The following is a 10,192-nucleotide window of genomic DNA, read 5'->3' on the forward strand; positions in this document are numbered from 1 at the left end:
TATAAAAAAGCTTTTAGATTCTCCACTAAATGGTAGATATAAACTTAAGGGACTTAATCATAATCCTTCAACATTCACGCACAGATATTCACTCTCTGCCACTCTTAGGCCTAGCTCATGCCCTTCTGCCACTCCTAGGCCTAGCTCATGCCCTTCTGCCAATCCTAGGCCTAGCTCATGCCCTTCTGCCAATCCTAGGCCTAGCTCATGCCCTTCTGCCACTCCTAGGCCTAGCTCATGCCCTTCTGCCACTCCTAGGCCTAGCTCATGCCCTTCTGCCACTCCTAGGCCTAGCTCATGCCCTTCTGCCACTCCTAGGCCTAGCTCATGCCCTTCTGCCACTCCTAGGCCTAGCTCATGCCCTTCTGCCACTCCTAGGCCTAGCTCATGCCATTCTGCCAAGCTACACCCATCTTATCGAGGTAGTACGCTTTCCGCACCGCCGCGCCGCGCCGTTAGTCTAGAACGGAATTAAAGGCACCTGATAATGTAGGGTAAAGATTTCCAAAAGTGAAATGCTGTTACTGTAAAAGATTTATTAAAAATCGGGTGTCTTGTGGATTACTTGCGCGCGCCTCATTCAATGTAAAAAAATATTAGCAAAAGGTTTTAGAACTAGTATGAAAAGTATTATAACTACCTATTTGCTTTTGTAGCTTATATTTGTTGTAAAAGATCACCTTTTTAATTACCAATATCAGTAGGTAATGAAGGAAGAGGTATCAGTAAATCATAAATAATGCTTGGTGGAGCACATTGTGGCTTTGAAACGAATCTGTAGTGGCGGTATTCTCCAATTGTGGAGTGTGTGATACATTGTCATTGTTTTAACCAATTACAATCCTACTATCACTCGCAAGAACTGTGTGCATTATGTAATTCTCAATGCAACCACATCTCCTATATGTGTCAATTAAATTGTGTCCAGTGCACGTTTCTATTAAGTAGGAAAAGTCCTATTTTGTAAGTGTTACTACTTATTACGTAGAAACCCAAGATCATGGCTCTGCGCGGAACATCACTGATGACTTCACCGCTGAACCAGTCCGATCCAGAATTGTTTGATTTGATCTCGCGGGAGAAACGCCGTCAGCGAAGGGGCCTGCAGATGATTGCGTCAGAGAACTACATCGCCGTAGCCATGCTACAATGTCTCGGCTCCTGTTTGACAAACAAGTACTCCGAGGGGCTGCCGGGCCAGCGGTACTACGGAGGCAACGAGTTCATAGACAAAATCGAGCGGCTGTGCCAAGACAGAGCGTTGAAAGCGTTCAACCTCAATTCTTACGAGTGGGGAGTGAACGTCCAGCCGTACTCGGGTTCGCCGGCCAACTTGGCTGTGTACACGGCACTGCTGCGGCCCCACGATAGGATCATGGGCTTGGACTTGCCCGACGGAGGACATCTGAGCCACGGTTTTATGACGTCATCAAAGCGTATCTCCGCTACATCCATTTTCTTTGAATCAATGCCGTACAAGGTGGACCTCAAGACCGAACTGATAGATTACGACAAGTTGGCCGAGTCAGCCAGACTCTTCAAGCCTAAGATGATAATTGCAGGTATTAGCTGCTACTCTCGCTGTCTCAACTACTCGAGATTCCACGAGATTGCTGACGAAAACGATGCTTTCCTCTTGTCAGACATGGCCCACGTCTCGGGTTTGGTCGCCGCCGGCGTGATTCCTTCACCATTCCCGTTCAGTGACGTCGTCACCACCACGACACACAAGACGCTGCGTGGTCCGCGAGCGGGACTAATATTCTACCGTAGAGGATTCCGTAAAGCAGATAAGAACGGCCAACCAATCATGTATGACATAGAAGATAAGATTAACGCAGCTGTGTTTCCGGGTTTGCAAGGTGGTCCTCATAATCACCAGATCGCCGCAGTGGCTACGGCACTTCTGCAGGCGAAGACTCCAGAGTTTAAAAGGTACGCTCAACAAATAGTTCTCAACGCCAAAGCTCTTAGCTCTGCACTGCAAAGGAAAGGGTACAGAATCGTAACCAACGGCACGGACGTCCATATGGTGGTGGTTGACATTCGTCCTACAGGTCTTAATGGTGGAAAGGCGGAACACATCTTAGAACAGATAAACATTGCTTGCAACAAAAACACCCTGCCGGGAGATCGGAGCGCCTTGAACCCCAGTGGATTGAGACTTGGCACGCCAGCACTAACTACGCGGGGCATGAACGAAACAGATATGGAGGTTGTAGCGGACTTCATAGACCGGGGAATCAAGCTAGCAGTGCGGGTATTGAAAGTATCTGGAACTAAAATGTTCGAGTTTAAAAAAGTTATCTTTGCCAAAGAGTTCGTTCCTGAGGTGAGAAGTCTTAAACGAGAAGTTGAAAACTTTGCTGATCGGTTTCCCGTCCCCGAATTTCAAGATGGCATATAAAGAAAGACCATAAATGGTCAACAGATTTTTGTATGTGGAAATATTAAACTATTACATCATAATATTTTCCAGCATAATCATATATTTACATATTGCGCAACCTCCAAACAAACTCCAAATTGAATGAATAGAGAAAAATTTTATGTTAAAAGTTGGATGTGTCCTATAAGAACCGTTGATAGTTTTGTCCCAATAGTGAGTCTAAGTCAAACGGCTGCGCTTTTAATCATCTAGGTTAATTTAAATAAAGACTAGACTCTTTAAAATCTGTAAAATATTATCTATGAATTAAAAATTAAACCAGACCTTTTAGGGTAAAAGTAAGATAATAATGTTTACAGAGCCATCGTAAGATCACTTAAGGATTATCGCATTCTCCTGGATAATGACGGAAGTTGATGGTCCAATGAATCATTAATGTGCCGTCACAACACACCTGCAACTGCAGTGATGACCCTAACTAGTTCCTAACTGTTGTTGGTCCGACACAACTTTGTTGGGCGAGAGGCTTTGCTGAGTAATTAGAGATAAACTCGTCTAAAGACTTAAGACCAAAGTCTGTAACACATAAAGTTTCGTCATACAAAAAGTGACTTGATGATTTACCATTACAAACTAAGTAATATAAATAATAAGGCTTTCTTCCGTTTATTTCAAGCATATGTAATATGGTAACATATAAATAAATTGTAGTTTACGCAACGATAGCGTAAAGATAGTGTTAACGACACTAGTAGAAATTTAAGGTACGAGCTTGGCAATAGCTTGAAAAACTTCTACTAGTGGCGATAAGATTATTTAATAACTTCTTGATCAGCATTGTAAGTGTTACTAAATTTACGGAAAGTAAATAAAAGAAACGTCTTATAACACTAACAATTTTAAGTGTTATACAACTTTTTTTTGTTTTTATTATTTTCCGTAAGATTATTTACGCGAGTTGCGTACACTACTTTACGAACGACAGTGTTTTAATTACTAAAAATGACTGCTCATAACTTCCACGAGGGATTATGTTTTCGTTTATAACCTATCATTACAGTGTTGCAACGAATCATTGTACCAAACACTAATTGCACCACTCATAAACAAATAAATTGGCCTGAACAGCTGATTAATTGAAGTTCGAGATTAATTGAAGTTCGAAGGATTACAATTTTACTTCATTACTATTGATCCTTTGAACCTCATTGGTTCATTACCCATGATGTTAAATAAATAAAAAATGCCGTCAAGTAAGTTAACAATGCTGTTAACCTTTTCAATTTTAAGAACTAAACTGAAACGGCTAGTTGAAAAAAAAAAAAACTGTAACAATCCAAGAAAGAATATGTTTTATATAAATAGCTCTACCGAATCATTTCATTTTCTGATGAAGCAGGCCAAACTTTGTACACCAAGAGAATTTCACACAAAAACAACCCTATCACCATCTGAGTCAAGAAATATTAACATTGCTGTGACCATTTTAGAAATTGGAAAACAGTTTTTAAATGTTAAATATTATGTTTTGTAATGATGTTTTTTTTAAGTTTTAAATAAATATAGGCCTACCAAGAAATCAGCTAGTATTAAGAAAGAAAAGTATTAAGAAGGTCAAATATTCATATTTACGTTCGGTTAAATTACTAGCTTAATGCCTTCAAGGGCAGTGTGAAACTTTCAACAATGTAAGATGTTTACTATAATTAGACTGCGCTAAATACTACATGTTAAGTAAAGTGGTTATTAATTAGTTGAATGGTTTTTTTTCTCATCTTAAGTTGAAGATCAATAAAAGCTTTCATGAAAACAGGACTTTAAGGTTTTATTTATAGTACATGGACCAGTTATTCTACTTAACAAAATATTTTTGGTCGTGTTAAGTACAATACTCCTCTCACTGATTGAAACTCTGGTATTTATATCCATCGTTTATAATTTATAATACCAAAGGATGGTAAATTAAAGTTACTTGAATTACCTTTACTAGTAATAATTTATAACAACTTGTAATTAAATACCCTGGTGTCCTGAAAGCACAGGGTCATGTTTATGTCTAGAGGGTTTATCATAAATGTATATCATCTGCATATCATATAAATTATTGCTTGTGTAACAGTGACCAAACTAAATAATCGTTTGTTCCATGATGTAGTACATACAATTGTGAGCTCTTACATGAATTCTATGTGTATCCTTTTTAAACACTGAGTACTGAGGTTAAAAGATGTTGGTAAAACAGTAAATGAAGGTACAACAGTTTCTAGTGACGTCTATATTCCAAGGAGCTAATGTCTGAAGAGCTCCGGTCAAACATCTTGTCGTATCTAGCTCGCCTTTCTTGTTCTAGTCTCTCGTATTTCTTTTCTTGATATTTTCTCTTAAAGTTAGGATCCTCTAGAAAGTGAACTCTTACATTCTCATCCTGTATGACGGAGGTCTCGTCGTCTGCGTTGGAGACGATATTTTTCAATTTTTTACACAGTTTAATGTCCTCGTCAATTGTGTTTTCAGTATCAACGACACCATAATCTGTAATCAATACGATATTTAAAGACATTTACGTAGAAATGTGTTAGAATGATGGATAAATACTCAGATATGCTTAATTGGACTTATTTTAAGCTTGCCTACGTAACTGCAGGCGAAGAGTATTTATTCCTTTGACTCTTTATCTGATCCCAGAATCAGGTTAAATTGTCAAAGCTCCAATGATGTAGTCATACTGGAACCAATTTTAAAATTCTAAAAAGAGTTAAATCCTTTCTCAAATTAAAACAAATTATAATTTAAAATTGAAGTTATAAACTTATAAATATAAATTTTAAATTCGAAATTTCACAATGAACTTGCAATTTTAAATTGAACAGCATTGAAACCTTTAATATTCGATTATAGATGAAAATCTACCGACGTAGGTCTTTTTATCTATGGTAGAATACAGATACAATGTGTCAAAAGTAGTCATTTTTCATGCTGTACATGATTCGAGCGGTCACAGCTCACCTATAACAGCATTAATACAGTATTTACAATACCTCCCATCAGACGGTGTTTGTCCAAAATTTACAATTATTTATGACCAATTGATAATGTATAAATTATGCTGAATATGAACTTTAACGACTCGGAAAATTATTGCGTTTGGCACCTTCTGGCTTACTTACGTGAGTATATTTTCAGATTAAAATTAATGAAATAATAATAATTAACCTCTTCATTATTTAGTTTTTCTGTAAAAACAGCTAATGTATAAATTTGTAAGCAAACAATTTTAACCCAATTAGTTGATGCACAAACTTACTACGTATTGGTCAGATGTGGTTTAATATCGTAAGGCAAACTTTGACAAATATGATTAATATTGTTAAAATTCATAATTCAAAGTCTCACTCAATTATTCTGGATTGTAATTCCTAAATTATTGATTGTACATACAATTTTAAGCACAGATTAACCGAGGTAGATGTAAACAAAGATTTGTTTAACACTGGAGACTCGCGAGAATTTAAAGGAGAGACTACTCATACGAAGTTACTCGAAACTCAACTTGATCTTGTACCCAAGGGCTCATAGAAAACATAACTCATTAATTTTAATCAGTTTATTGGTTATTTTTTTACAGAGTCGGTATTTTAAAATTGAAACTAGCTGACTTATCGTAAAAACAATACTGCTCCTTTATTAATATTCCTTAGACGGTGTTTTTCTTTGTAATGAAATCTTTTACTCTTTGAGTACAACTTCAAGCAGAATTTCTGAAGGGAACTATCGCCCGCAGGAGGCTCTACTGCTGAGTAGTCTGCAAAAGAATTTTGGGCCGGTAGTATAATATTGTAATACTCATTGTCCTATCAAAACCTCAGAATCAGGACACTGTTCTATAAACTAAACTCTGATTTGATAATGAAAGTAATGAACCACCAAATCTGGTATATAACATATCAAAGTTGAATATGTTAATTACTTTTTATTTATTTGTGTATGTTTTGGTATATGTGTACATGATTTGGGCTATAAATTAATGATGCCATCTAACAAAAGGTTGGCTTTAGATGGTGTCATGACTAGAACTGGGACCGTTCCCTTAGAAAAACACGTAAAACCATTCCAATGATGTTGAAAGAAATATATAAAATGAAATAACTGGCCACGTTAATGTTACCAATTACTCGTATTAGATGTCTAACTATTTTAAACATAGTTTAGTTCAACATTTTAAATTAGGTTCTTGCTAAGAGTTGGATACGCTATTAACTCGAACATTTCTTCGGCATAAACAATTATTGTTAGTGATAATGATTCTTTTTTCGAATACCCAGTTTTATAACAACTGTACTAAACATAAAGTTTAAATATTTCCAAAGGTAGTATTTTAAATTGCTTCAATTTAAAATTATTTAGTAATTGGCAGTAAAATCCACTCACTTCTATTGTAGCAGAAGTTGTGTCTCGCTCTTTCGCAGTCGTTACGGAAGATCCTTGCTCCGTGGTGAGGGTCCCAGGTACATACAGGATCAGTCAGGTCTAGACCACACATGTATATCCAGCAAGGCTTGTACCAAGGAGGCCTCTTGCATTGGGCCACTGCCACCACAGCTGTTTCAACACAAACGACAAACAAGTATGAATCTCACTGATTACATAATTAATTGACCCTGTATAAATTCTAGAGAACTTGAACCGTATGTCTGATTTTTTTCTTTGTATTTGGAGAACGAAACTTCATCGTGCAATAAGATTACTGAAAGAACATTAAAGTAATCTCTACTATCTGAGGCGATAGCATCAGTAATGCTCAACCGTCGACCATTATAATGATGAACTGCTAATAGCTGTATTAGTCCTACCTGTGGTAAATGCCAAGCTTACCAGTAATGTTTGGTTCTTTGTGTCTGCAGATGAACTTGATTGTAGGCTAATCCTAACACGGTTCACTCACCTTACATCAACTAATTAAGTGTAAATCTCGGATCAGCGAGCATTGTCTGAATTCATCATATTTTGACAGTTGAATTAGGAGCTTATCCTTCGTACCCGTTGGTTTACTGTCATATATTTTAATGTAACAGAAATTATAAGGCCCATAGTTGAAGGTGAAAATAATTTATTCCACTGACTATCTGGTTTAGATTAAATTGCCAAAACCTCGATGATGTGTGAAAGCTGTGTGAACTTAATCTCTAAAAAGAGTTTAAATCTTTCTCAAATTCAAACCGATTTCTTTGTAATATACTGCACATTAGATTTCTTGCAGAAGGTTCAGCAGAGTCTTTACATTTAATAGAACAAGTTTTGAGGTAAATATATCAATGCAACCAAAATTATATGAGTTTTATGACGAAAAAGTACTTCTACAACGACTTATACGTAAACTAAACAGAATAGGCCTTAAGTTATTACTGTGATTTGTTCAACAAGTCACAATAAAAACGCTTCCTCGCCGTTCATATCATTTATCAATATAGTGAAAGCTGTGGGTCGTTTAGGGGCTGGATTTAATAAAGGACGAGTGGTTCTGATATTTGCATATTAAATCGTGGTGGAGAAGGAGTGGCTCCTTTACCCTCGCCTGGGTGATGTAATCTTGAAATATGACTTGGGATTATATCGTCTTCCCCGAATTTCACCGTCGTACACCCTCATCTATGCACTATTTCCGCTTAATGTCCAGAATAAAATTATAAAATAAACTTGCATGTCTTTTTCCCCTCATATCTCAACACATATTGTATGAAAACAATATTCAATTATAACCATAAATAATTGTTTAAAATGCGTAATAAAAAAATAATTTCTGCGTGACTTGCCGTCTAAAAATAAAATATGGAATTTACGCGAGTTATTAGTTTTATCATAAATAAAGAACACAATTTAATTCATATTTTTAAATGTTTTATGAAAATATCTCTCTATGATATTTAGTAATAATATTATAGAACAAAATAGTGGGTAGTATAATGTAAACATTCTGTCATCAGACCCTAAGGCTTTCGTTCTCTTGCTATCTAAACATTGCATTATACGTTTATTTTATAAATAGCTATGTACAACACAAAGAGTGCCCGAACTCTGATGACCTTTTACGGTATTATGACAAGATCAAAGGCAAAATAAAATGTTATGTTAAACATTTCTAAAAACTATGAGTAACCCGTCCATAGGCCATTGTGTTTCTTATTAAAAAAAAAAAACCTAATTTTATTTAATAAAAACTTTTTGTAGTCAATTGAAATTTGGTACATAGATTCATAACATAAAGACATATTTTGAGAAAAATATTTTTTTTTTTATTTAATATTAAAAATTTAAATATATAATTTTATAATATTCATATTTAAAAATATATGTTAAGTTTCAAAATAGCAGTCATTTTAATTTTAAAACTTAAATAATATAAAAATAGATACGTAAACAAAATTATTGTAGCTATGTTTTATTTGGACAATCCCATTACAATTATAACGATCCCAAATAAAAAGCTGTAAATAAATAATTGCGTTGTTACCCTTTCTTTACTTATGTAGTTTTTATGTTATTTAAGTTAAAACATTTTAAATGGCATTTTAAATTTGACTAAACCAAATGTTATAAAAATTATATTTTTTCTCAAAATATGTTTTTGCGCTACTACAGTGTGTACCAAATTGTAATTCTCTACGAAAATCCGTATTAAAATAAAAATGTTTCGTTGGATAACAAAATACCAGCTTAGGGATGAGTCTTGAGCTTTGGAAATGTTTAATGTGATAAAGCCGGTAGAGAGTTCAGGGACACCCTATATATTTTACTTTGATCTTTCATCTTAAACGCCCCTTTAAGTATAATAAGAGCAAATCGCAATTAGTTTTGCCTCCTACGTAGTGATGTTAGTGTATGTTTAATCATATATCCATTACCAGCAGTACCAAAGGTCATGGTACGATCCAATTATTTGTACTTTGAAGAAGCCATTTTAGATTATGTATCACAATAATAATAAAAACTCGCAGTTTTCAACTTTAAATTATTAACACAACAGGTATACAGTCCTTTTAATCCAATCCTAGTCTAATATAGTTACTACATAATTAAATTTGAAATGAACGTTTGTCAGTTTAGATAATTTTTTTGTTCAGTATATTTAATAAATGTATCCCAGAACTGTTTATACACTAAAAACACTTAAGTTCAACAAATCGTAACATATTATTGCAGCATCTAAGTTTTTTTTTCATCAGTCAATATCAAAACAACAACTGTTCAAATAATCTAAATGAAATGTAGACTTCTAGATAAAATGACATTGCATTCCAATACATTTTACCACGCATAACTATACTATACCACTATTGTTAACTATGAATGAAAGTATTTTACAAATGAACACATCTTACCCAGAAATACTAGCGACAAATAAGGCCTCATGTTGTTCCAAGTATGACAGCTCGTCCGTTGATCTCCGATAAGATATGAAACTGTGAAATGCGCAGCTGCTAATTAATCGCTTATCTTCATATAAACAACTCGTATACTGATCTGAATCTCAGGAATGCTTTTGTTCCCAGAACCAATAATTAAGTTAGAAACAGTGTGGATTAAATGACGTGTGGTTGACTTTCATTGTTCTTCCGAGTTACGCTGAACAAAGACACATCAACTTCGGGTGTTCGATTAAAGTTCGTCGAACAAATTCGGATAGTGTCGCGAGTATATAAATGAATGCGTACATAAAACAGGCAAGGGAACATTCCCCTCTAGGATTTCAGGACCTAGCCTGGGATCTTTTTTTTTTAATTACTTAAGACCTAGGGGGGTTCGGCA

The 10,192-nt window shown here is 35.2% G+C and overlaps 2 protein-coding genes across 2 annotated transcripts; one reads left to right on the plus strand and one right to left on the minus strand.

Moving 5' to 3' along the window:
• The first annotated feature begins 1,005 nt into the window (after positions 1–1,005).
• On the plus strand, positions 1,006–2,407 carry LOC128984582 (serine hydroxymethyltransferase-like). Its single transcript, XM_054403921.1, has one exon. It carries the CDS (start codon positions 1,025–1,027, stop codon positions 2,405–2,407), a length of 1,383 nt encoding a protein of 460 aa, XP_054259896.1. The 5' UTR covers positions 1,006–1,024.
• Positions 2,408–4,188: 1,781 nt separating this feature from the next.
• On the minus strand, positions 4,189–9,880 carry LOC128987475 (uncharacterized). The gene is made up of 3 exons (XM_054408336.1): positions 9,766–9,880; positions 6,818–6,988; positions 4,189–4,921 (listed from the first exon to the last, which is right to left on the minus strand). Exons 1-3 carry the CDS (start codon positions 9,794–9,796, stop codon positions 4,653–4,655), a joined length of 471 nt encoding a protein of 156 aa, XP_054264311.1. The 5' UTR covers positions 9,797–9,880; the 3' UTR covers positions 4,189–4,652.
• Positions 9,881–10,192: the final 312 nt, after the last annotated feature.

The sequence above is a fragment of the Macrosteles quadrilineatus genome, unplaced genomic scaffold (assembly GCF_028750875.1).
Source record: "Macrosteles quadrilineatus isolate MER2022 unplaced genomic scaffold, UCM_ALF_1.0 Scaffold_2__2_contigs__length_208266976, whole genome shotgun sequence".
NCBI classification, from domain to species: domain Eukaryota; kingdom Metazoa; phylum Arthropoda; class Insecta; order Hemiptera; family Cicadellidae; genus Macrosteles; species Macrosteles quadrilineatus.

Bases quoted from the DNA above. Each gene is read 5' to 3' on its own strand.
- LOC128987475 (XM_054408336.1), bottom strand. From the start codon at position 9,796: ATGAGGCCTTATTTGTCGCTAGTATTTCTGG. The intron at 6,989-9,765 runs GTAAGATGTGTT...GTGTTGAAACAG, and splicing joins TTTGTCGCTAGTATTTCTGG to CTGTGGTGGCAGTGGCCCAA. The intron at 4,922-6,817 runs GTGAGTGGATTT...TATTGATTACAG, and splicing joins CAACTTCTGCTACAATAGAA to ATTATGGTGTCGTTGATACT.
- LOC128984582 (XM_054403921.1), top strand. From the start codon at position 1,025: ATGACTTCACCGCTGAACCAGTCCGATCCAGAATTGTTTGATTTGATC.